We start from the raw sequence: 27,718 nt of genomic DNA, 5'->3' as shown, positions 1-27,718 counted from the left end.
TCTGACATTCTTTTCTTTTTCTGTTTTTCCTCACAGAGTTTTTCAAGAAGAGGAGAATCCTCCGATTGCACAGAATACCAAAGGTTCTAAAAATTCTAGCTGTTGTGTATTATTGTAGCTACAGTTTTGGCTTATTTTGGCTTTTAAATTTTTTTTTATTGCATTTAAGAGCTAAGTGATTGATGCTGAGCAGAAAGCTGTGAGGGTTTGTGATCTGGGACTGATTCGAGAATATGAAAGGGGCCGTTAAAACTAAATCTGAATCAAAGATAGAGCTGCAAATTAAATCCCTGTTATTAATTCCATCTGATCAGGATCACAGTGTAGTAAACCTTTGACCTTTGACCTAGTAGAGAAACGGGTTGCACATGTAGCTCTGGTTCAGCTATGCTCTCTGAATCAAAAGTGATTGCGAATCAAAAATGTTCCTTGCAACAAAGTGACAATGGAGCATATTAGTGAAAGGCAATGTGTCGTGAGAAACAGTATTGAGTACCAATGGCTGTGAGAAACAATATTGAGTACCAATGGCTGTGAGAAACAATATTGAGTACCAATGGCTGAGAGAAACAGTATTGAGTACAACTGGCTGAGAGAAACAGTATTGAGTACCAATGGCTGTGAGAAACAGTATTGAGTACAACTGGCTGAGAGAAACAGTATTGAGTACCAATGGCTGTGAGAAACAGTATTGAGTACCAATGGCTGAGAGAAACAGTATTGAGTACCAATGGCTGTGAGAAACAGTATTGAGTACAACTGGCTGAGAGAAACAGTATTGAGTACCAATGGCTGTGAGAAACAGTATTGAGTACAACTGGCTGAGAGAAACAGTATTGAGTACCAATGGCTGTGAGAAACAGTATTGAGTACAACTGGCTGAGAGAAACAGTATTGAGTACCAATGGCTGTGAGAAACAGTATTGAGTACAACTGGCTGAGAGAAACAGTATTGAGTACCAATGGCTGTGAGAAACAATATTGAGTACCAATGGCTGAGAGAAACAGTATTGAGTACCAATGGCTGTGAGAAACAATATTGAGTACCAATGGCTGAGAGAAACAGTATTGAGTACCAATGGCTGTGAGAGACAGTATTGAGTACAACTGGCTGAGAGAAACAGTATTGAATACCAATGGCTGTGAGAAACTGTATTGAGTACCAATGGCTGTGAGAAATGGTATTGAGTACCAATGGCTGTGAGAAACAATATTGAGTACCAATGGCTGTGAGAAACAGTATTGAGTACCAATGGCTGAGAGACACAGTATTGAGTACCAATGGCTGTGAGAAACAGTATTGAGTACCAATGGCTGTGAGAGACAGTATTGAGTACCAATGGCTGAGAGACACAGTATTGAGTATCAATGGCTGGGAGAGACAGTATTGAGTACCAATGGCTGTTTCTTTGATATGAATCAGATGAGGATGTGTTAATGTGCAGCCTATAAAGGTCTGCAAAGTCCTAATACTAAAGACATCCCTTGTATTAAAAGTGAAAGAGATTAAAGTATTTTAATGAATGCAATATATTGCCAGGTCTTGATAATCAGGCTATTTACTAGCTATATGCCAGTAGAGAAAAATTAAAAAAAATTAAGCCATTGGCACTTCTCTGCACTAGCATAAACAGATGTTGCTTGTACTGTGCATGAACTAATCCAATTCGTTGAAAGATGTAATTTGTTCCATTCAACTCGGCTGTGCCTCGTTGAATGGAACATTCCATCTTTCAACTCATGAAATATTTTCACTATTGCACTCATCACCATTCATTATTTGTATAATAACTCATATCTATGACGGTACACTGTTAACACATACTTTAGCCCCTAGCTCACAGGGCGTGTCATGTCCATGATGTCTTTGTGTAATCATTGGGAATACAGTGTAGTCGAGATTGACAACACAAGACATTACAATAGGAAGCAAAGAACAGAGAGAGGAGCTATACGTCATTTTTAAGGAAAATATATTTACATTCTATATATACCTGCATGATACAGCTGTATGAAATGATGAAAATGGCTTACCAGCCTTTTGAGAACAATAAATCAGAATGGTAGGCTATTGTTGTACAATAATGATATTAAGAAGCTACTGTTCATGTATGAGTAAGGAAAAGTCAAAATGAAGAAGCCTTGTAACAAACTTCACATAACTTCACATCGGGTTGGTGCCTATCAAAATCACACTTCTAGATCATTTTGGACTTTTGTCGATTTGGAAATACATTTCAGATGTGATAACTGGGGACCACTCCTGAAAAACAAACCTGTTTTGTTTTAGCTGGCCATGGCAAAAAACCAATCACCTCACAGATGCTAGCTTTGATTGCCTATAACGCCAACGACATCTTTATCCACTTGATAAGAACATTGGTATTGAAAAGTCAGTTTTGTTTCTGGATAAAATGACTTCCATACTCCATACTTCCCACTCCACCCTTGTTCCACCCACCCCAGGTATCTTGATGTACATCCTCTGTACAATTCCATAAAGTATCTATTTACCTGTCTCTACTTTGGTTACAACTCTCTGATGCTTGCTTTAGACAGATTTTTATTTTTACAGATCTTCTAAAACCATGCAGTGAGCTGCATACTGTAGCAGCTCCCTGTTATAACAATTGCCAGTTGTTAATATTCCATTACACTGTGATATGCGAGCTCTGGTAATATTGAATGTTGACACTTACCAGCCATCACATCACACCTCTGTTTCTATACACTGCACAATCTATTTCCAGAGTTACCATGGAAACGCTGGCTTGTATTTAGATACCTATAAAATTGGTAATATCCTCAAGTTTTGATGTAACATTTTGATAAACAGGAAGTTTTTGCTCTTTTCTTTAAGGTAAACTGAAATTGACCCTTCGTAACCTACCTCTGAAATTGTCTGTCTTTGCAGCATACAGAGTATGTACTGCCAATAGAAATAGTACACCAAGACATATATATATGTATGAGAGTGCTTATGTAGAACAAGAATGATAATGATGTCAAAGGTCACCTGTATTGCTTCCAAATGGTGCTAAATTTGCTTAACATTGCAAAATTATATGAAGGACTGTACTTTGCTGAAGGTTTTAGGCTACATTTCAAATGATAAACTTTGACAATTAATGGACAGTTTATATTAGGAGATATTTCAGAAAAGAACATTATATGGAGAAAAAACAATATCCTACTTGCAGATACATTGAATATGACTGACAATTACTGGACATATTACCATTGGGAGCCAGGTTGAGGGTGGTTGGGGGGGGGGCTGGTGGGGGGTGAGAGAAGAAACGATGACTAACAATGTTAAATTGATGAAACTTGCAACATTTTTGGCTTTCTGATTAAACTCAGGACATTTGTATTATTCCTAATGAAAGTTTATAGTGGCAGCAGGCATAATTTGGTGGTGGGGGTTTTGTGGTGTTGGTGATTCCAGAGTAGTGGGGGAGGGAGGGTGGGGATGCTTCAGTCTAGCAAAATAGTGATGCTACCTCTAGATAATTAACTGAAGTGGATTTGGTCACTTTCTGCCAGAAACAATTTTTTCCCCAAAATTGTTGTTTACTTCAAGACAGTGAACTGTTTATTACTGGAGTATTTAGTCAAACTTGTAATATGTATGAAAGATATTTTAAAACTACTTTTAGAGAAAAATACTCTCATTAAACCTGAAAGTGATACCATTTGGTATAAATTATCGATTGGTGGTGAATCAGCTTTAAAATAGCAAGGCTATAGAAATTTTGTATAATAATAATAAGGATGTTAATGAGGATACAGGCCATGTAGACTAGTTGACTAATAGATAATGAATACTGAGAACAAGAGTAAAGGCCCGGTCACACTATACCGATTTTTTATCGGAATACTATTCGATTTTCCCGGAGGAATCGAAACAGCCAGTTTTTCGTTCGGGTCTTCTAGCCACAGTGATAAAGGACATGATTTGCTATCTGTTAGGCCATTCCGATGTGGAATAGCCCTCTCCTAACTTTTGATTATTGACTCCGTTTCCTTTTATAGGATAGCTATCCGATTTCTCTTCCGATTTTTATCGTTTTTCGATGTGACATCACTTCAGAATGTAGTCTGTTCCAGAACCCCTCAGATTTGGAGTAGGTATTCGAATATTCCACTGCATTCATTACATTCACCACCACAAACCTCACTCATCGGCCTAAAATCGGAAAAATCGGACCGTATTCCGATAAAATATCGCTGTAGTGTGACCGGGCCTTAACATATGTTCTGTCTGTTTGACTTAAGCTTAGGTTATCTTTAGGTCAAGCTGGATACTGGAAAATAATTGATGTTGCTTAATGCTTGATTTGATGATAATCCATATCAATCAATATGACAGACAAACAAGATATTGGATACCAGTTTCCTGGTAGGTTGTTAAAACAATACAAATCAAGGTTAAGTTACAAGGAAGAACTTGTAGAAGAGGAGTACACTTGATACTAAAAAGAACAACTTTAAAAAAGTACCAGTGTGGACATCTCTGCCCAGTAAACATTGTAAATTCATCTTGTCAACAATCCAGTTGGTAAGAAGATCTGATTGTTTTTGTTTTTAGTATGTGTGGTATTATCAAATGTATAGAAACATTACATTAAGCCACAAAGTAACACATGCAACCTGATACAAAATTAAATGCATTTCGTTTTAGAATGAAATGAGCAAGGAAAGTGGAATGAAACGATAGGCTAGAAATGGAGTTTCGACAGTGGCATTGTTCCCTTAGGATTGAATGCATTGACTACAGTACTGGGCTGAAGTATTAAACAAAATGGTAACAGAAATCAACCACGACCTGGCACTGGTTGAGCCAAGCCTAATTTAAAATTGGTTGAGCTCATTCCCAATCTAGAAGTGGTTGAGCTCAGCCCCTAAATAGGACTGGTTGAGCTCAACCCCAAACTAGAAATCAAGCCCAGTCTACATCAAGCAAGAGCTCAGCCCCATCCTAGAATTGCTAAAAGCTCAGCCCTAGGCTATATCTGGCTAGAGCCCAGTCCCAAACTAAGAGTTCAGTCGTAGCTTATACCTGGTAAGAACTCACCCCCAGCTTATACCTGGTTAGGTCCCAGCCCTAGCCTATACCTGGTTAGGTCTCAGCCCTAGCCTATGCCTAGTGAGAGGTCAGCCCTAGTCTATACCTGGTTAGAGGTCAGCCCTGACCTATATCTGGTTAGAGGTCAGCCCTAAATTATATCTTGTTAGAGGTCAGCCTTAATATACATCTGGCTAGAGCTCAGCCCTAAGCTATATCTGACTAGAACTCAGCCCTAAGCTATATCTGACTAGAACTCGGCCCTGACCTATATCTGGTTAGAGGTCAGCCCTAAACTGTATTTTGTTAGAGGTCAGCCCTAACATACATCTGGCTCTAGAGAAAAGTTTGTTGTATGCATTGGTTTGAATATTATTTGTTACTTCATTGTTGTTTCAAGAGTAATTTATAACTACTGATTTGTGCCAGTTTTGCTTGGTCAGTAATTTGGAGACATGTGTTATAATATTAATCAGTTTGTTGTTTTGTAGTTTTCTTATGGATAAGACAACTGTTGTTTCTTTACCTATTATGCATGTACTGTAAGTGATTATCTAAAATTTCATCCAGAGTTATTCTAAGAATCATATACATTAAGTAGAGGTGGTCATAGTTTTCTTGGTCAACTCATTGAATTATTATAGTTATTTTTTTGGATTCTTTTTCAATGTGTAAGGCTTTGTGCATTAGTCTGAAATTGTCACAGTATATTTCTTATGTTTGTATTGTTATTGCTTTGTTATTATTAATGCATTATATACTTTGTTACTTTTGTCTTCCGAATTATATTTTTCTTTTGTCATTTACATGTAGCATTTTTTCACCATTTCATGAGAATAGGTCACGCCTTAGAACATTATCAGTTTTCTTGCTCATATATTTGAAAACTCACTGTGTATTTCATATATTTAAATATAAAAATTAAATTGTATCGTGGTGTTGCTCTATTTTTAGTCAAAGAAAGTGTTAAGTATTATTATGGATTTACAAATGACTTATTATTAAAGCCAGCTGGTAAAGATGCAACTCTGTCATGAAGAGTAACTTCATGAATATTGACATAAATATAAATATTAATGTGACTTATGAATATTACTGTGACTAATGAATATTAATATGACTATTAATAAAATGACTATATATACATATTAATGTCAATAATATGAAGTAAACATCTTTACATTTTATTTATAGTAATAACAGTATGAATACAATGGCACATATTTTATAAAAGTTAAAATAATTGATCTTTACTTTCATGAATTGGATCTCTTTCTGGAAGTTATATTTAATATATTTCATGCAGCTAGGTCGAGTATGATAGCTACTGCATGGAGTCAATGGGGTGCTCCAGCCACACCCAAAATATATAGAGGGCGCTTTCATATCGGTTCTATCTAGTTACGTGAAAACTTGATCAGGTGCAGTCTATGACTGCAGAGCATAAGCATACCATGAGCTGTTCATTAGTGATATATATATACAAAGCTAGTCAGTGATCTGTATAGAGTTCAGATTGATTCAGTGATCTGTATAGAGTTCAGATTGATTCAGTGATCTGTATAGAGTTCAGATTGAATCAGTCAGTGATGTGTTAAGAGTTCATATTGATTCAGCGATCTGTAAAGAGTTCAGATTGATTCAGTGATCTGTATAGAGTTCAGATTGATTCAGTCAGTGATCTGTATAGAGTTCAGATTGATTCAGTCAGTGATCTGTAGAGAGTTCAGATTGATTCAGTGATCTGTAGAGAGTTCAGATTGATGATCTGTATAGAGTTCAGATTGTTTCAGTGATCTGTATAGAGTTCAGATTGATTCAGTGATCTGTATAGAGTTCCTATTGATTCAGTGATCTGTATAGAGTTCAGATTGATTCAGTGATCTGTATAGAGTTCAGATTGATTCAGTGATCTGTATAGAGTTCAGATTGATTCAGTCAGTGATCTGTAGAGAGTTCAGATTGATTCAGTGATCTGTAGAGAGTTCAGATTGATTCAGTGATCTGTAGAGAGTTCAGATTGATGATCTGTATAGAGTTCAGATTGTTTCAGTGATCTGTATAGAGTTCAGATTGATTCAGTGATCTGTATAGAGTTCAGATTGATTCAGTGATCTGTATAGAGTTCCTATTGATTCAGTGATCTGTATAGAGTTCAGATTGATTCAGTGATCTGTAGAGAGTTCAGATTGATGATCTGTATAGAGTTCAGATTGTTTCAGTGATCTGTATAGAGTTCAGATTGATTCAGTGATCTGTATAGAGTTCAGATTGATTCAGTGATCTGTATAGAGTTCCTATTGATTCAGTGATCTGTAAAGAGTTCAGATTGATTCAGTGATCTGTATAGAATTCAGATTGATTCAGTGATCTGTAAAGAGTTCAGATTGATTCAGTGATCTGTATAGAGTTCAGATTGAGTCAGTGATCTGTTAAGAGTTCAGATTGATTCACTGATCTGTATAGAGTTCAGATTGATTCAGTGATCTGTAGAGAGTTCAGATTGATGATCTGTATAGAGTTCAGATTGATTCAGTGATCTGTATAGAGTTCCTATTGATTCAGTGATCTGTAAAGAGTTCAGATTGATTCACTGATCTGTATAGAATTCAGATTGATTCAGTGATCTGTAAAGAGTTCAGATTGATTCAGTGATCTGTATAGAGTTCAGATTGAGTCAGTGATCTGTTAAGAGTTCAGATTGATTCACTGATCTGTATAGAGTTCAGATTGATTCAGTGATCTGTAAAGAGTTCAGATTGTTTCAGTGATCTGTATAGAGTTCAGATTGATTCAGTGATCTGTATAGAGTTCCTATTGATTCAGTGATCTGTAAAGAGTTCAGATTGATTCAGTGATCTGTATAGAATTCAGATTGATTCAGTGATCTGTAAAGAGTTCAGATTGATTCAGTGATCTGTATAGAGTTCAGATTGAGTCAGTGATCTGTTAAGAGTTCAGATTGATTCACTGATCTGTAAAGAGTTCAGATTGATTCAGTGATCTGTAGAGAGTTCAGATTGGTCCAGTGATCAGTAAAGAGTTCAGATTATACCCTTTGCAGTGACGTTGAAGAGTCCGATTAAATTGCAAACTGTTTATTGGTTTTAACTAAATGTTGATATTTTGGATTGCTGTATTGAGCCCAACAAGAGACATTTTCATTAATGTATCATAAACTAATTGCCTACTAACTTTGTGGATCCTTTTTACTTTTGTATTATTGCTATTTTGCTTTTTCAAAAGTTTCTCCAATGAAAATAGCTTGAAAGAAAAATGATTGCCATATTCTTCAGGACATAATTATCTTGGCAAGTTTAGTTGGTAGGTAAGATATAAGTATACTCAAAGAAGCAAATTTTTATTATATAAAACTTAATTATCAAATCATTTTGGAACTTAACTACCCTAATGAATATACATGTGACTTAAATTTTCTTCCTTGTTAAATGAAGATGCCTTTGGTAATCAATATATTTGTAATTGACTTTGTAAACATTTCAATGTCTTAATTTATTCTCTTCGAATGCCATACCGTGTAATAATGCCAATTACTGTTGGTCAACAGAGGGCAGCAAATAGTTTTGTGTATATCTTTGGTGACTGATAAATGCTTTTTTAACATTGATACCAAAGTTGGCAAACAAATAATGGGAGAAAAAAATTCAGAAAACTAAGGCCTAGTTCGTCGCTTAGTAAAAATGGTTGTATAAATTAACAAGGTTGATAGTTAGATAGAGATATCATATATAAGGTTATTAACCTTAGAATTGACAATCTTTGCTTATCATGATAGCTGGAACTGGTTAAGGACTGGTTTACGACTGTCTGGTCTTATCATAAAAAACTAACACAAATTTTACTGTCTTGTTGGTAGCTCAAAACTTGACAACAACGAAAAATGCCCAAAGTTTTCCTGCCAATGGAATCATAAATGTTTGACCTGAGGGTGCTGAAATACTGAAAACAAATGGAAGAAGGGGTCTAATTAATTAAAGCCTTCAATTCAGAGTTACAAAAGACAAGACAACTGGTGTCTAAGTAACATTTCTTCATTCTTAATTCCAGGCTCTATAATAATTAGTCAACTAGTATTTTAAGCCGCCTCTTGTAATATTCCATCCATAGCAAGAGCTGAATTGACTTGATGAATAGTAGGACTGGTCAGTTTGGATGGCTACTTGAGATGATTTTGAGATGTGCTAGGTCCAATGGCTGTTTTAAAGAGTTCAAAACATTGACAGCCGGTTCCATTACATTAATAAGGTGAACTTAATTTGGCATAAATTTACAGCAGATTTTACTTATTTAACTCAAAAAAAATTGGCATCTTCCATACACACAATAAAATTATTTCTATGAATTTGAATTTGGTGCAATAACCCTCTGATTAAATGCAACCACTTCATGAAGACGATTTCTTTAGATGGTTTTGTATTAAATTTGTCTCAGCTTAACAACAGCTAGGTAAGAGCAGAGGGATAGAGGTTAAGGACATAGTTTAAGTTCAGTTTATACAATTTTTTTAAAAGTGTAACTTTTCTCACGGTATGAAAAGGTTTGACTCTTGATGCTATAAAATAAGTGTACTCAGTGGTGATGCATTTCATTGTCAAGGTAGATAATGTTGTCTACAACTACTACATGCTTTACTAATCTGTCTTTTCACTGGTTAAATTGCCTTTATCTCACTATATCTTTTTATGTCTGAAGGTATGCCTATCAAATGTACATATATACAAACACTTTCTCATGAAATATGTTTTTTTTTTTTTTTTATAACACATGCAACTCTCCGCTTTGGCTTAATTTTCGGGTGGCTTTCATTTCCTCTTATGTTTTTTAGCTATTTTGCTTTTTCAAAATTTTCTCCAAATGAAATAGCTTGAAAAAATAAAAGAAAGATTGCCAGATTCTTCAGGACATAAATTTATCTTGGCAAGTTTTGTTGGAAGGGAAGATATAAGTATACTCCAAGAAGCAAACTTTTATTATATATAAAACTTAATTATCAAAACATTTTGGAAATTAACTACCCTAATGATTATTCATGTGACTTACATTTTCTTCCTTGTTAATTGAAGATGCCTTTGGTAATCAATATATTTGTAATTGATATTGTAAACTCTTTGATGTTTTTATTTATCTCTTCAAATGTCATACCATCTGAATGAAGAACAAAATGTGGAAAGAAAAGTTGGACTTGGGAATACAGTGTAGCACTCACAACAGTGTAGTACAAGTGTAGTACATCAGTATAGTACAACAGTGTAGTACAAGTGTAGTACTCTAACAAGATAAGAATAGAGATTGTCTTGAAGTTTGACAGGAAATACCCTTGCTTACAAGCTTCTTGCATTGGTCAACAAGTTGACCAAACCTACCAAAGTATCACTAAAAGTAAGAGGGCAATTGATCCAAGAAGGGTCCCCAACCTCCATATGGGGGGGGTGGGGTATGGTTCCCCACCTCCCTAGCAAGTCGGGCATTGGTCTGTCACCCTCCATAGTATGTCGGGTCTTCCCACCTCCATTGATTTTCGTTTTTTTCGTTGATTTTCGAGTTTCTACATTAATCAAATTAGCTGGAAATCTCAGAGAAGCAAATACAAATGAACAAAGAATACCTCAAGACAGACAACTGGTTTTTAAAGCATCAACTTTATTGATGTTATTTGCATCTTTCTTAAAACTCAACAGAATCTTGATAAATACGTTTGAGTAGAAGTCATTAATATCTATAAGAACCAATTATTATTTTGAAAGAGATAAGAACAAAATTGTGGAAACCGCCTTCCCTCACCTCCATCCCCCTCCCCTTCCTGTTTCCTTATCACTCTCAGTACTGAATTTCTCCTCATGCATGACTGATCAAACCACAACCAACGCAAACATCCAGAATCACATGAACGTCATGATAGGTCACTGCTTAATGAATATTCATGTCTGTAATCTATTACACAACACCAACTGAAAGAAACCTCCATTATAAAAATTGTGGATATTATATACCAACCCCCCCTTGAATCATCCACCTACCCAACCCTACAAGCAGTAGCCTTCATACTTCAGGAAATGGCTCAAAGAAAATAACCACAACTTGTTATTCCACAAGTTCTTGGCATCATTATTCAAGTCAAGTAGATAATTTCAGTTGGCAGAAGACTGTTGACAATGCAAGGTAGTTTCCCATTTCTTGTTATATATGCTGCCACCCTCCCTCCTCCCTTCCCCCTCTTCCCACACAAACTCACTTACTGAGGGTATTTACTGTGAAATGCAGAACAGAAAATGTTGTGCCACACAAACAAATAATGAAAAGCTTAACTTTTCATTTTCTTTCATGTATTTTCTTTGCAGGACTAAACTAATATGTATGCGCTTTCATGGGCCTTCTTTCCTTGAAAGAATTAATTTTGTGACAAATTTCTACTCAAAATGCAGCACTAGATATAACATACTAACAACAATGGAAGTAAAAAAATTCACTAAATCCTGGCCATTTCACAGTAGTAGTTGAAGAGTTTAAGTGCATTTGTTTTTAGCCAATCAGATACTGTCTTGAATTCAAATGATACTTAAAACTGCGCTTTTCCCTCTTTTTGTCTTTTTGATAAATGCTATAACTGTAACCCTCGGTTATATTTCTATAATATTTAAATTTTCAATATTGTTTTCCATCATCCTTCCGTTTGTTACATTTCAAACTCATGATGACAAAATCTCTCCAAAAGAGAGAAAAGAAAGGAAGATTTACTTTATGAGGAATGTTCTGTCAACCTTAGTGAAAATCAGAAAAAATTAGTAATTTGTAAGATTTAGGAGAAATGTTTTACTCATTTCTGAACAGTTATTATACAGAAGAATACTTCTGTCAAAATGTAAATGTAAGCCTCAGGGCATCTGTCCGAGACTAGTTAGTTGGTCGCCTGGTCCTTCTTCTGTGACAAGTTTATTTTGTCTCCGAGACTCAAGGCCATTCCCTGAAAATTGAACGAAGAAATAAGATCACATTGAAGAAATAAGATCACATTGAACCACGATTTCATTTTTGTTACAATTTGTTGAAGATTTTTCCAACATTTAATACATATTCATGCTTCTTTATTCCAACTGTTTTGATTTTCTTACATCCACACAACATTTCCAGTTGCTGGAAAATATTCCCCCACCACCACTTCCTTAGAGACGTCTCACAAATTTAACCGACGATCATCGCCGGCCCAGCCGGCAGCACACCACTGATCTATATATCTATTACCTCATTTCTGATCTCTTCATCCTTTATCACCTTTTATCTAGTTACTAATAATATACCCCTGCCTATCAACCACCAACATCCCTGCATTGTATCTTGTTGCTTAGGAAGTTGTTATTACTTAGTTTAACTGCATACTTTTCAAGTTGCTGACTACAAATATCATCTGTTTATCTCACCTGGCTCTTGGCCCTAATCCTGACATGGCCACAGACTGGGGTTCCAGGGGAGGAATCTGAAGGCACCTCGATGCTGACATTAGCGAGGGCATCTTCACCAAAGATGGAACGAGCATACAGGTTGGCAGCCAGGAACCCACACTCACCAGAGATGGCCTGCAAACAAAGATATAATAATAATAATAATAAGCAAATATTTATAGAGCGCTTTATGCAAAGGCCTCAAAGCGCTTAAACAAGTACACAAATATGCAAGTCAAATCACTGTAAATTTTTGGAATAAATGAGTTTTTAAGAGACGCTTAAAACAGTCAACCGATGGTGCATTGCGAATTGAAGATGGTAGATTGTTCCAGAGATGAGGTGCAGCAGAGATGAAGGCTCTTTCTCCATAAAACTTTGTGTTTGGGATATGGCTGGTGGCAAGAAGACACTTTGTAGACGAGCGAAGACACTTTGTATAAGATTCTTACAGTCAATTTCTGAAGATCTTAAATAAGGCATGACAAAACTGATATAGATCTTACAATGGTACAGGGCAATGTTTATCAGAATTATCCACATGATTGCATTGAATTACACTCAGGCAGGACATCGTAATATTACTATCTGTTTATATGAATTATCCACATGCTTGCATTAAATTACACTCCAGCATGACATATTAATATTACTATCCGTTAATATGAATTATCCACATGATTGCATTAAATTACAGTCCAGCATAACATCCTAATATTACTATCCTTTTATAAGAATTATCCACATGATTGCATTAAATCACACTGAGGCATGACATATTAATATTACTATTCTTACCTTCTCTGGGGTCAGACATCTCATGTTAGTACAACCCAACAGATGCTTCAAGTATTCTCTTAAATCTCCAATGTTTGTGTTGACAGTCACCTGTAGAACAATGGGAATAGACAGAGAAATTATTGACAATAAACAGATAGATATAACAAAATGGCAGAAAGACGATGCAGACATTTTATGCAATAATGCAACTGAATAAGTATCATCTGATGATAATCACATGGGCAAAAAACTTCACAAAAGCCATCTAAAATGAAACCGATGTGCCTGTACACATTACTGTAGTCTTCTCATGCTAATTATTACTTCAAGGTACCATAACCACAGAGAAACTGTCTAGATTCATCTAAAATCTAGACATGGACACCAAAAAGCTGTCCCACAATGAACTTTGACCGAGCAATGTTTTACCTTGTTCTCCCACTCAAACTCTGCCCACATTGTTCGGAACTCTGCGTCAGTACAGACAGCTGGTACGATATAGTCCATTATATCTATGTGTATGTCATTGAGTACCACCACGTTACGATCACTCACTGCCCCGGAAACATCGTAAACTGTGGATTGAACAAGCAGACATAGATATATTGGACAAACGTTGAAGCCATCATTCCTCTTTCTGAGTAAACAAAGGAAATGCCTTGGTAACAATTTTTAAATGTCTGCATAAAACCATTTTCCTATATCCTAAGGGTAGGATTCAATTATACAATTCATGTTACCGTCAGACTACTTAAGTTCTATAATGACAATGAGAAGGAAGTATTTAGAAGGAAACTATTGGCTCCCTGAAATCCATTCCTGTGACTGCCTTGGAACTCTTAAAGTTTGTTAGGAATCTTGTCCATTGTCCATCAATGGGAGTCGTTGCTTGCTAGTGCCCTGACTTCAACTCCATGATGACTGATATTCCTTCATGTCTACAGCTGTACAGCCTCTTCTCCACAGTGAACTGTCCATCCAGTGCCCTAGAGCACAGACTGTATTCATAAAGTATGATCTTGCTGACATTAATTTAACGGGTCTGTCTACACACACTACTAGTTGATTCGCTGACATTAATTTAACCAGTCAGTCTTCAACCACTTCTGGTCACTTTTCTTGACCTACCAATGTTGCCGAAGATGATTCCATTCTCAGTAGAGGCCACTTTAATGTTTGCCTTGATGTTACAGAAGTCATGAGCTGCTAGGGTCATTGGCTGTGGTTTCTCAACCAACTTTAGATCACCTAAATAAACAAAGGGAAATAAACAACGATTCAACAATCAACAATCTTCCTTAAACAATAACAAAAAACAACACAAAAACAAGCAACAAAAAACAAACAACAATAAACAAACAATAAAATATAAGAAAATCAAACTGGTAATAAGATATGTTTAAAATACATGCCATGAATGTCAATGATTACTGGTGCATACTGCATAGTAGAAAATGATTTGATTCAACCATCTCTTAACCAAGATGCAGTTTAGTGGTTTCAATTGCCTCACTCCTTTGTAACATTATCTATATACCAGCAAACCTCTTATTAAAGAGCTATACTTCTGACTGTTTCATATCTGAATGTATCAACTAAACTAAGCAAGATTTCTTGCCCACATTTGTTAAGGAACTTCCTGGGGAACATAAACAGAAGTTGATACTGCTCAATTCTATTGTATTAGATGAAAAAAGGTTTTTAATTTATTCAATACATTTTGATTGAACTCTCACCTAAGGTCGCTAACTCCAAGGAACATTATCTATATACCACTAAACCTCTTATTTAAGAGATATACTTCTGACTGTTTCCTATCTGAATGTATCAACTCGACTAAGCAAGATTTCTTGCCCACATTTGTAAAGAAACTCCCTGATGAACATAAACAGAAGTTGATACTGCTCAATTTTATTGTTTTAGATGAAAAAAGGTTTTAAATTTATTCAATACGTGTTGATTGAACTCTCACCTAAGGTCGCTAACTCCAAGGAACAGTTCTGAAGTACATCTGATGTTTGGTTTACAATCAACACATCCAGGACAATGTCATACTGGTTGATGTTGATGTAGGCTTCAGCATACACCGGATCTGAGAAACCAGTCAACTGGGTCACCTGTAAAACAATTTCATCAAACATTAAAGTCTAGAAAGACTAGGACATTATGTTAATTACAGTCAATTAGTTTAATAAATCAACACAGAACACAGACCTACGTGTGTATATTATACATAATTGCAGATTCTACAAAAGCCTAGTGAAGCTTGTTAGAGGTGTTTGGAGGTTAAAGGGTAATTTGTCCAGCAATGCATAGCTACATTCTACACAGGTTATTTGATAGGGATGCAGACCAGTCACACACATATCAGCGGTACTTGACTGTTTCATGTTACTGCACTAATCCACACTGACAAATGAGAAGACACAGCAAACAAGATGTCTCTCTCCCAAAGGTCTTTCTCCCTGGATCTGCCCATTTCCCTCCCTAAGGCCTTTTTCCCCGAGCATGATCCTCTCTCCCAAAAGGCTTCTTCTCCCCTTCCCGCTGAGGACTCTCCCCCAGGCCAACTAGTACCTCCCTAAGACCTTCCACCCCCCAGGGCCTGCTCATTTTTCACCAAGGCCTTCTCCCCCTGGGCCTCTCCCCCAGGCCAACTCCTACCTCCCCAGGGCCTTCCATTCCCCAGGGCCTGCTCCTCTTTCACCAAGGCTTCCTCCCCCTTCCCCCTGGGCCCTCTCCACCAGGCCAACTCCAATCTCCCTGAGGCCTTCCACCCCCCAGGGCCTGCTCCTCTTTCACCAAGACCTCCCCCTTCTCCCTGGGCACTCTACCCAGGCCAACTCCTATCTCCCAAAGGCCTTCCACCCCCTAGGGCCTACTCATTTTCACCAAGGCCTTCTCCCCCTGGGCCCTCTCTCCCAGGCCAACTCCTATCTCCACAAGGACTTCCACCTCTCAGGGCCTGCTCCTCACTCACCCAATGAGATTTGATTCTGGCCAGAGCAGCTTCATATTCTTTTACTTGAAATGGGTATGAGATATTAATATGTTGCAATTAACAGAAATTAACTGGGGGGTCCTCCTCAATTAAGGGATCTTACCTTACTAAGCTTAGACTGTGTAAGAGAAGTGGTGTCCTTCTTTGCTGGTGTTCCCATCGTAGCCAATGTAAGACTTAGAGTAAGTTGATCCTGTAAGAGAAAACCCCAAAACACATCCCGTAAACTTGAAACATTTAAAGCAGAAAACAGTTGTAAAAACCAACAAAACATTACAATTGGCAAACTTAGCAAAACAAAATTTACGGAACAAAATGATAGGGTTCTTATATTTTAGGCCGATTTCTTCATCAATTTAATAAGTATACAGGCAATAATCATAATGATATTGAACAAACTTGTTCGCTCTATTGGTCAGTTTGATGCTAAAGTCATCAAGTTGAAATACAACTTTGTGGAAAACTTCAAACTGCTTGTAGAATCCATTGAGTACTAGGAGTGGAGATATTTGTCAATAGAGAGTTCAATTACTTCCTAAGCTCACTCACCTCTGAGTTTCCAGAATCAGCCTTGGCCAATAGTTGCATGAAGTTTATCGGGTCATCTGCTTGAACTTTGACCACTTTCTTCTCAAAGCCATCCTAGCAAAATAAAACAAATTGAGTAAAAAATAAAAACCAGAAATTGTTTATGGATTTGAAAGAGAATTCCTTATGTAAGCCATAGTACTTATTATGTTTGATATATATTTCTTCCAATTGCACATAATAAGCTCTCATCATGTGAATGAATATTTGCAAATGACCAGCCACCAGCCCTCCCCCCCCCCAGGCCCATGCGGCCCCCTTCTTTGTTAATACACTGCCTAAATTGCTCCAGATTGTTTGTTGAACATCTCATCAGATTGCAGAGCCTAAGTAACATGCTGGTCTGTCATTTACCTTCTCTGTGTTTTTGGTTTCCTCTTGTTTAGCCAACAACATAGCATCTAAGGATCCGCGACACTTCTCACCAAATATCTCGCTCATGACAGGGTGGCGCTCTGCCAGAACTTTTAAGCAGAGAGCAATACGATCTAAATCATCGTTGGTGATGTTCTGTAATAAAGCAAAGAAGAATCTTAGCAATATGAAATTGCACAAAAAACAGTTTTCTTCTCAAAATTGCAATTTATACAAGCATATCTTATCTACTAGCCATGTCCTACTAACAGCCAATTGGAATACTGCATTTATTCCTGAACAGACTCTGCTTCATTGAAGCTACCAAACAATACTGATATTCAATAGCCATGGTACCCATTATGTTATGGACATATTTCCCCAAAAAGATGGAAATAGCTGAGCAGATCACCAAGTTAATACTTTCATGCCAATCTGTTTCTATTTCCATTGCTCTAAGCTGTTACATCTAATTCCAACCTTGATCCATACTTTCTACACAGCTATACACAAGATGAAAGAGGGAATTGGTCTTGTTGCAGGACTGTATAACATTGATATAGGCAGTGGGAGTTACTCCAGTTAAACCTGTCAATATTTATTTGTTTTTTTCCTTTCTCACCTTCTTTGCCAAGCCTGATCGACCCAGATGTAGGATTGTACTCATGATAAGCATAGACTCTGCCAAAAATGTCTGTAAATAAAAAAAAAAAGAGGAAATTATATTCATCATAAAAACAACTCAAAATGTATAACTTGTAATAGGAAGAAACAAATGAGAATAGCTTCATCATTCATGAAATTTGAAATGAATTATGAAATAGATTTAATAAATTTTTAAATTATCAAAATCTTGTACAAGTAAGGTTTATGTAAAAGTCATATCCATAGGTGCTCACGTTTTGTTTTGTGATGTCCTTCCTCAGAGCGATGTATCTGAGAGCCAGCTTGGTGAGTACCGTTGAGAGGCAAGATCCGAGGAAGAAATTACCATCCATCAAGAATCCTCTCAGAGGAGGTCTGAACAAAAGGAAACAAAAGAAGAACTAAAGTAACAAAAAACGTTCATGTGTTTTAACAAGCAAATTTTGAGAGAACTTTCGGTTTATAGAGAGCACATCATAATAACTGGAGAGATGGGAACCATTAATGTTGATGTAATAAGATATCATCTGGCGAACCTAAATGGTTTCATCAAAATAACTAGTACCAACCTTGATTCTTCAGATTTCTTGGCAGGTGCAGAGCTCAGAGCACTCTGAGTGGCATAGGTACCCATGTCTGTGACCAAACGCTGGCCTGTCACTGCTACACTCTCCTCTGTGCAAACAGGTCGAGTTTAAAGAATTGATTTAAAAGAAGAGAAAAGTGATACATAATTTACATTGAATGAACTTGAAAAGGTTGTTTTCTAGCTTTAGTGATGAACAGATCTTACATAGAGGGTAAAAGTATGTGTAAAAGTAAGTTGGCCTGACGTTTCGATCCTAGCAGGATCTTCTTCAGAGGCTAAATAGAGGGTAAAAGAACAGCTGAATGCAAAAGGGAGGTGGAACGGCAGGGAGATCATAGGCAGTAATATATATATGATAGTGTCACCTCCTTGATTGGTGATTAAGAAAATATTTAAGCAAAAGGCTTTTCTAATCTCTTACACAAAATATCTATCTAGCATCTACTGATAGGAAATTTCAGTCTTGATATTAACATAAGAACATTAGGGTGTTTCAACTGGCAGAGCAACCACATGACTTAAACAACTTAATACACCATATTTTTCTTGGAAAATTCAGTTAAGCAAAGTTAGAAACTTATAACAATATGATTGCAAGGAGGGGTGGGGGGGGGGGGGTTAGGAGAGTATCACACCAGTTTGCTTGGATATGAAAAAGAAAAGTGATTTTACCCTCTGTGTCTTCTCCAGCTGCTTTCTTCATCTCATCGTCGACGATTGGTATCTCCCCGAGGGAGTTCCTTATCTCATTCATCAGGCTCTGGATGTCCTCCACAGAGGTGCAGTATTCTCCGAGGATCCACAGAGCAGCACGGTGAATCCTAGCAGAAGAAAGTCATCAGGAAGATAAACGTAGGCAAGGGGACCAGAGAATGATCACATCAGGTGTGCAAATGATTCGTTTCTGGGTACAGTACAATAACTTATACTGGATAAATACAGGAAGACACCTACAAAATAGGGGTGGGGAGAGGGGTGGGGGGGTTGGGGGCCAGAATGCCCAAGGGAGGTAACTGCTGTAACTTTTCAAACCTTGCTACTAATTACATTAATGCCCAGAAGGCACCAGTATGTAAAGACCATTAGTTGATTTGGTCAACACTGACCAGCACATCACCTGTGCATACCTGCTGTATATTTGTACTCATTTTGTTTCTTGTATAATGCACTATATTAATAAGTATCTTTATTATTAATATTATTATACCTTTCACACTCCCACATGTTACATCATAACAGCCAGCCACCAAATGCATTTCAATGGGACCACATCATCATCTCAGTGTAAACATGGAAAATTACTTTTGTTTGCAATATATCAAAACACTTCATCTAAAGCATCTAAAACTACAAAACTGTAACAAAGTTTCAAGCTTGACTAAAGTTTGCAGTCTTGTTAGAAATTTCTGACAATTAATCTTGACAGATAGGGAGGGTGACAGGATGACTCACTCCATGGACTTAATGGCAGGAAAGACCTCCAGCAGTTTGGAGATGATCAGAGGCTTCAACTGCTCAAATCTCTGGATGGCCTCTCGGACGAAGACCAGAACATCAGCAGCTGCGAGTTCATTAGTGTCACTCAGGAACTCCATCAGCTGTGAGGAGATATTAATAAGGATGATAATTTAGTCATAGGGAACAGCGTTAGGGGTGGTAGGGACACTTTAATCCTTGAAAGAAGATCTCTTGTAACAGGGAGGTATTTAGATGTTACAATGCTCAATTTAGTCAACCACAATGATAACTGATGAAATTATTAATTTTTAAAGTTATCAAAAGAAAACTTGCGACCCTACCAGTGGGATGACTTGAGCTGCCACATCTGGGAATTTGACACTGCAGGAATGAAGGGTTCGCACGAGAAGCTGCGAACCAGAAGTAAAAAGAAAGATACATGTGTTAAAGGTCATGAATATCAAACGGCAAAAAAAAACAGCAATCACCATCTAACGGGACCGGTTATAGTTTATTTTACGATTCATTCTCTAGTATAAAAGTGATTCTGAAATATATGCATATTCATGACATTGTATGGATTTTAAATAGCTAGAGAGGGGCATAGGTCAAGAACAAGTGGCACAATGCTGATCCTTTCCATACCAAGATGGAAAATACCCAAAAAACAAAGGATAAACAAAAAACCCCGTCAAAGTGACTTCAAATCCTCTTAAATGATACCAGCAGTCATATTTTGATTTGGGTTCATTTTATATTATTATATTTTGTTTATTTTCATGATTTTTCTCACCTGTCTGTACTTCCCAGTGTCCTCATGCTCACTCACACTCTCTGTCTTACTGACTTCTTTCTTTAAAACCAGTACCATCTGGAAAAAGAAAAAAACAGAAAATGGTTAGAAAAATAACTTTCTCAAGCTTAGAACAATTATTTTAAGCTGTGCAACAAATCCATCTTATTGACCAACAATCTATGACTTCCAATTCAGTGTTATGTTTCTGCTATAATAGCAATGTGATGATAGCAAGCTAATCATCATGGTACCTACAACTTAAACTAAGCTAAAGCTTATCTTTAAACTAAAATGTTTACATACTCTCACTTGAATGTTGAATCAAATTTCAAAGGGATACACAATGACATGGCACATGCCATATTGTGACAATAAAGGCACAGCAGCTCAACACATAAATATTGTTTATTTTTTTAATTTTGTACTGCTCATCCTAAAATACTGAAAATGTTGTGGTTTTGCACCAAACTGATATAATACTTATCAAATTTACAACAAATTGTAGTATTTCACTTTATGATAACAGATAAATCATGTCCTTCTGTTTCATGATTGTACATTTGCAATGAGAAGGTGTGGTTAAGGCTTCACTTTAACTTGACGGTAGGCTCACCTCTCCTACATTCCTTGAGGTGACAAGGTCCAAAGCTAACTCCAGAGTCTTACGTCTGACCTCGATGTCTGGAGCAGACAGGACTCGCAGAATATCCATCAGCAGATCCTAAAAAACAAGCGGGGAAAATCACATCAAAATTTACTAAAGATTAAAGGACAGAAAAATCTATCATGAAGGTTTCCTGTGAGAAATGGGGAAGTATTGAAATGACTTCATTTACAGGTTCATAAATACTTTGATCCAAAAATTGATTTTTTTTTTCTTTCTATAAAGGTTCTTAACTTCCTCTGTTCTCCCTGTGATGAACATTATAAACCGACAGCTCTCCTCAGTTTGTTAATTTGTACCAAAAACAGAAGAAAAAGATGAATTATTAACAGAACAAGAATGATACAGACCTGCAAGACTTTCTCATGTCTGGGATCCTCTCTGAGAGCGATGAGTCTGTCCAGAACGATAAGCTTGACATTATTGTCACTCTCCTTGATGATGAGGTCGATGTAGCAAGATGCAGCAGCCTTTGAACGAAAGAGACGGAAAAACAAGAAGATAAAATATGATTGCAAGTTTCCTTATCACATGATACTAATGAAGTGAGAGTGAGAGTTACACAACTATCTGAACTACAATACTCGCAGACGTCGGATACACTACACTTTACCTTCACAGCTGTGGGGGCGCTAGACAGTGTGATGAGAGTACCGGCTGCTTCGTAGCGGACCGCAGCGCTGGACGACTGCAGTAGGTTGTAGATGCACCTGATGAAGCGCCCTCGTTCAGATGGATTGGTATGACAGACCTGAAAGAAAGCAGGCGATCACTTTCGGTAAGGTTTTGAAAGACAAACACAAGCTAGCGAGCACAGATGATGAGACACATTTGCAAACTTGAAAATGTTTCTATATTGAGAATTGATATCTTGAAAATGAATAATGGCAAACTTTGAAACTAAGAAAATAATTTATTAGCAAAATATGGGAAACCTTTTTGACACTGTTGCAGTTATTTCAGTATTCGTATAACTAGTATAACAAGCTATTGAGATGGAGTAACGGAGACAGCGGAAAAAATAAAGATGTATGTTCTGTTTCAATCCTTAGATAATTAAGATTGTAATATTCCTGAGTGTCCCTTTTGTCTCCAATACTTATTGTCCCTTGTTCATACTTGTCCCTTACACTAAGACTCTGACTTCTGATAAAGTTTTAACAATTCTTACGACTACCAATAGATATTTCTTCACCTTGTAAACCAGTTCCACGATGACCAGTTGAAGGATGTCGTTGAATGTGTTGATCTGGTCAATGCAGGTGGACAGATAATCTAGAGCTCGTTCCTGATAACAAAGAATAAAATACACAGAAATAAAACAACAGACCTCCTTAAAACACTCTCCAAACACTCTTCCAAACATACTGCCAATGCTGTGCCAGCTGATCACAGCAGCAATTTATTTCTCACAAGCTCTCTGAAAATATATGGACCTAATCAATATCTATTAATATAAAAATATCTCATTTATTTTTGCACGCAACATTTAAAATGGCCACTTGCTGAGTGTTTTCAAAGATATTTATCTATACTAATAATAACATACACAATTATAAGACAAGACACACCAATTATGTCCATTGCTATCTCTAACATACAAGATTTTGGTTTCTCAAGCTTATGAAACCATGGCTACAATTGTTTGGAATTCTCACCCCAGCAGAATTCAGTCCTTTATCATGCAGAACAAGTTAACATGTCATACCTGGTCAACATGAATCAACATCATGAAAGCATTCCTCTTACACGAGGCATCTCCTTCTTGCTCCAGGAAGTTGTGGATGAGTTCAGGAGCATCAGGAATCAAAAAATCAAAGTTCCTGAAATACAAAAATGGAGATAACATTGTTATTGTTCCTTCCACTACCTTATCAACACATTGCTTAAACCTAAATGTCATATAACCATTTTGTAGAATTTTGTCTCTTCTAAAATACTACGATCCAGTTCCTACAAAACCACTGCATACATCTTTGGGCTGGTATAGCAATTGGAATATTTTGCATTGCATTTTGCTATCTTATTTCCAGGTAAACTTATCCCGGCTCGTGCTGTCTCTTCTCCAGGACACTGAATGAACAACCCAGCAAAATGACTACAGCCAAGTATCTTTCACAGGTGATGTTTGCTATTATAAGCCATGATGGAGTCTACTGCAGGCTACTACTGTAGCTATCTGAGACTAAGAAAATGTGATACAACATAATGAAAGGATGCACAAGGTAGCATTCATCTGTAGACTTCTCAAATCCAACCATAACTCCTTACTTGTAGATAGTGAATATAGCAAGGACTGCATTTCGTCTGACATAGCTGTGACGGTGCTCCAGGCATCCTCGGATAGAGGGCATCAGGGGTTCCAGTAATTCAGGCTGCTTCAACTTGCAGAGAAAACGGAGGGTCGATCCACGGATGAATTCGTTGGGATGTTGTAAGTCCTAATAACGAAGCAAGCAAAAGATCAAAATGAGCCCTGATGAAAGAACTTATAAGTTAGTTTGCAGAAATATAGGCAGTAGGCTGCAGGTAGCTCAGATAATAAAATGAAAGCACTGGTACCATGGACATACTGTACTATAAGATAGCATAGATAATGAAGGTAAAGCACTGGTACATCGATAGCATGGACTAAGCTGTACATTTAATTGAAACTCATCATCTTGATTGATTAAGGTAATTGAGCTGTGATATTTTGCCCTGGTCAGCTTTAATTAAATGATCCTTGAAGTATATATGTTACCCTTTTGGTCAGCTTTAATTAATGATCCTTGAAGTATATATGCTCACCCTTCTGGTCAGTTTTAATTAAATGATCCTTGAAGTATATATATGCTCACCCTTCTGGTCAGTTTTAATTAAATGATCCTTGAAGTATATATATGCTCACCCTTCTGGTCAGTTTTAATTAAATGATCCTTGAAGTATATATATGCTCACCCTTCTGTAGTTATCACAGACCAGAATCATCTCACTGAGTAGTTTACCATCTGGGTGTGTCTTTGGTACAATTTCCCAGAAAATCAGCAGCAACTTCTTGATAGCATGGTCCTGAAAAATCAAATTCAAAAGTATGATTTTGAAGCTGAAATGTTTAATACTGAAATTTATCTTTGGTGGTGGTCAAACCAAACAATCTGTTCATCAGAGATATTTGTTTGTGAATCAGATTTAGCTAGCAGTGAAACATAAGGATAGAACAGTTATATCTCTACTACTGTAGTTCTTTTAGAGCTGTAGGATGTGAGCAATTTATAAAGACTGCAAGATTTGCTAATTACCTTCATTGGTAGGAGATATCTGATAACAGAAATCAACAGGCTTGGCATCTTCTCTCCATTCAAGATGAGGTACATCAGTTTCTTAAGTGCCTCCCTCTTTGCATTGGCGTCCCCATTTTCTGTTGAAATTTTGTAAAACATTTACATGTCTTAAAAGTTAAAAATTTATCTAATGATGAATGTAAAGTCAGCACAGCTGAAGTTTATCATGGAGCAGGCCATGCATCCATCATACAACATAACAAGGCTGACCCACTCTCAAACTTCTGTCTCTTTAGAATACAAAACAAAGATTTGCCAAAGAGTTCTGTTAGCTTATATTAAGTTTAATAGCCTTCAAAGTACTTATAACTGGAAAAGGATTCCACATATTCATGATCATAAGTGTAAATATTGTCTGTTTTTGTCTGTTCCACTTGCAAACAGCACTATTCTGTAACCTCTAAATTATCAAAAAAGATTTAATAAAATAACTATCAAGATGTTAATAGATGACAAAATGTTGCTACAGTAGGCTCACCAATGTCATTCTTTAACTGCATCTCATTTGGTGGCTCAGAGTCCATGGAGATATTGATAAGAGTATAACATGGTTGTTCAGAGGTAGTTGTCATCTTGAATAATATGTTGATGATCAGTCCAAGTTCTGCAAAAGAATCATGCACAAATTACAGATTGAAATATTTCTATCAGGATAGGATGTCTTCATCAAAAAAATGGGCAATCTTTATTTTAAACATAACCCTCAAACTTTAACCTCAAATATCAATTATAAAACACTGAACTATAACACATATAGGAACCGTTTGTGGGGAAACACTTCAAATAGTTCATCCAGGTTTCCTTAATCAAAATATGTTTAAACCATTGTTATAGATGCATGTTGCTAACACACTGAGGAAGTTAGTCATGAGAGGAATTTATTCAACATTATGGGCAGATTGTGAGTTTGAAGTTTTAGTGTGCCCTTCCTCGGCTTTCACAATGGGATCTAATTATAGTTCTAAGATAAATAATAGCTGGAGGAAGGATTTTGATGATTCAAATGACCAGCTTAAATGCCACATCTTGCACCCACCATGTGTCCATGTCAATGATTTTTTTATATTTTTACATACCTAAAATGTCAAAACATACTCTCCGAACTAAGATCTAAAAACGATATCAAAGATTCCAAAAAGCCATTTCAAAGATTCCAGTCGTTTAGTTAATCCGATTAACTAATTTTCGATTTATTTTAAACCAGTATAAATATAAAATATTTATAAATAGGCGTACATAAAAAAAAACAGTTCTTATTAAGATTAAACAAATGATATGGTAAATGGTAAGTGAAAGAAATAAGATAATAAGATTAGGGGGCCTAGTCCCAAATTTTTTCCACCTTTGACTGAGGTCTAGTCTGACATTAGTCTACTCTAGGTTAGGCTACTGCCTCACAATCATGGCTGGCAATCTAACTCAGGCATCTAGACAGACTATAGCAAGGCTAGTCTGTGTGGTTCGCATTATGATTGTAGCCTACCGTAGGCCTACTTGTATCTCTGAGTTTGCATGGTTCAGTATACATGTTACTTCGTTAATTAATGTTTTAGGCTAGCAATACCTTACATGGAAATGTCTTCCTTATTCGCCCAAGGCTAGGCTTATGGACCTAGTGTTAGTTTGAGCCTACATTAAGTTAGGCCGGGTACAGTTAGGCCTAGCCTACATCATTCATAGTAATTCATACGGGCATACGTTTCCCTACTTGTAACTGTGTTACTGTAGTGTAACTGTTGTGTTAGTGCTGCTGTTACTGTTAGTGTTACGCTATCTTTTGTGTACGTCAGCCTAATACGCCTTGTCAAAGACAAATTAAATCACCACTTACCTAAAAAATACTGCAGCCAGTCTTTTATTTAATACTTTTGAAGGGCGTGATTTCGATAAAGTATTGAGAGCAGTGGTCTTGTTGGAATAGAATATCAATTAAATTCCGAATCTTTGGCACCAATTGCTTTAGTTGACGTGGAGTAAGGCTTGCTCAAGTCGTTTTTTTTTATGTATTGGATCGAGAATCAGAAACCAACTTGCCAAAACCCCGCTTCTGTAATCTGCTATGACATTAGACTAGGGTTCTGAGATGCAGCTACCAAAGTATGATGACGAATGTGCAGAGTAAACATAGCAGCCCTACTCATGAACTGGAAAATTAAAAAGTAAAGAACTGAGCAATATCAATATCTTGCATGTGGTTAAAGAACGAATCTTGCTTGCTTGTAGCAAGGAATTTTCCTCTAATATTGTGTGTAAATTGTCAGTTAGCCAGCAATGGGCCAGGGCTCAAACATAGACAAATTAATTTTTCCTCAAAGAGAGGACAGGAAAGTGTAGAGAAAAGGGTGGAAGAGAACTAGGAGAAGAGGGTGACAAAGGGGGAACAAGGGGAGATGGAGAAGCAGAAGAAAGGTTAGTCACTTCCTTAATGAATGTTGAGCCCATGAAGTTGAATGGTGCGAAGTCGTTGCATCCACAGTCTCTCTCTGCTGAGTCGTACTACAGTAGGTCAGGACAGCTACCTAAGGATTCAATCCCCTGTAGGGACATGTCATTAATGGTATGGTTGGGAAGGTTGAAGTGTTCTCCAACCAGGGTCATGGTGTTGACTGTGGATCTGTGACAATTGAGCTCAGTTAAATTAATAAAAGACGGCTCTCTCTCCACTGACTTATACACCACAGACACACAACAGTATCTACATTCTTCTAGCTGCCATCCCCACCACTGCAAGTCAGGCCCACTTACTTTTACACTGTCTCTTACTCAGGCTCTTTAGTGGATAAGCAGTTTGCTAACAGTATTTGTTTTATTTTTAAATTAGTCAACAAACAAGTATAAAAATTACAGTAACAGTAGATCAAGGTTGCCGAGCAAATTAAAGAACAATATATTTCATACAGTATAATCACAAACATTTCTACTACCATTTACAAGTCACCCAAGGCAATCACACCCATACTTAATAAAACCAGAAAGCTTTAGAAACTTTTTCTTAGCT

General features: G+C 36.8%; 2 protein-coding genes across 2 annotated transcripts in view; one reads left to right on the top strand and one right to left on the bottom strand.

Annotated features, from left to right (window-relative positions):
• LOC139981113 (ras-related protein R-Ras2-like) overlaps window positions 1-11,797 on the top strand; it is a 42,598-nt gene extending 30,801 nt beyond the window's left edge. Inside the window, exon 6 of the mRNA XM_071993330.1 lies at window positions 37-11,797. Coding sequence (XP_071849431.1) covers window positions 37-118 — 82 coding nt within the window. The 3' untranslated portion in view covers window positions 119-11,797. The remainder of the gene's footprint in view (window positions 1-36) is intronic.
• Window positions 9,169-26,720, bottom strand: LOC139980817 (coatomer subunit beta-like). The gene is made up of 26 exons (XM_071992805.1): window positions 26,552-26,720; window positions 25,199-25,324; window positions 24,679-24,797; window positions 24,338-24,448; window positions 23,669-23,838; window positions 23,106-23,220; window positions 22,593-22,685; window positions 22,011-22,148; window positions 21,748-21,867; window positions 21,347-21,454; window positions 20,731-20,808; window positions 20,279-20,347; window positions 19,932-20,077; window positions 19,152-19,300; window positions 18,460-18,565; window positions 18,145-18,265; window positions 17,868-17,939; window positions 17,246-17,401; window positions 16,853-16,945; window positions 16,407-16,496; window positions 15,275-15,419; window positions 14,431-14,550; window positions 13,732-13,877; window positions 13,321-13,410; window positions 12,502-12,657; window positions 9,169-12,047 (listed from the first exon to the last, which is right to left on the bottom strand). Exons 2-26 carry the CDS (start codon window positions 25,290-25,292, stop codon window positions 11,982-11,984), a joined length of 2,871 nt encoding a protein of 956 aa, XP_071848906.1. The 5' UTR covers window positions 25,293-25,324; window positions 26,552-26,720; the 3' UTR covers window positions 9,169-11,981.
• Between the last annotated feature and the right edge of the window lie 998 nt (window positions 26,721-27,718).

This window comes from Apostichopus japonicus, chromosome 1 (assembly GCF_037975245.1).
Source record: "Apostichopus japonicus isolate 1M-3 chromosome 1, ASM3797524v1, whole genome shotgun sequence".
Lineage (NCBI taxonomy): Eukaryota > Metazoa > Echinodermata > Holothuroidea > Aspidochirotida > Stichopodidae > Apostichopus > Apostichopus japonicus.
The sequence above is the reverse complement of the archived record's forward strand: the minus strand, read 5'-3'. Positions and strand labels throughout refer to the sequence as shown.

Coding starts and splice junctions, on each gene's coding strand:
- LOC139980817 (XM_071992805.1), bottom strand. CDS start 25,292: ATGACAACTACCTCTGAACAACCATGTTATACTCTTATCAATATCTCC. Junction 23,221..23,668: donor GCTATATTCACTATCTACAA/GTAAGGAGTTAT, acceptor TTTGTATTTCAG/GAACTTTGATTTTTTGATTC. Junction 16,946..17,245: donor AAACCAAAAACACAGAGAAG/GTAAATGACAGA, acceptor TTATTTTGCTAG/GATGGCTTTGAGAAGAAAGT.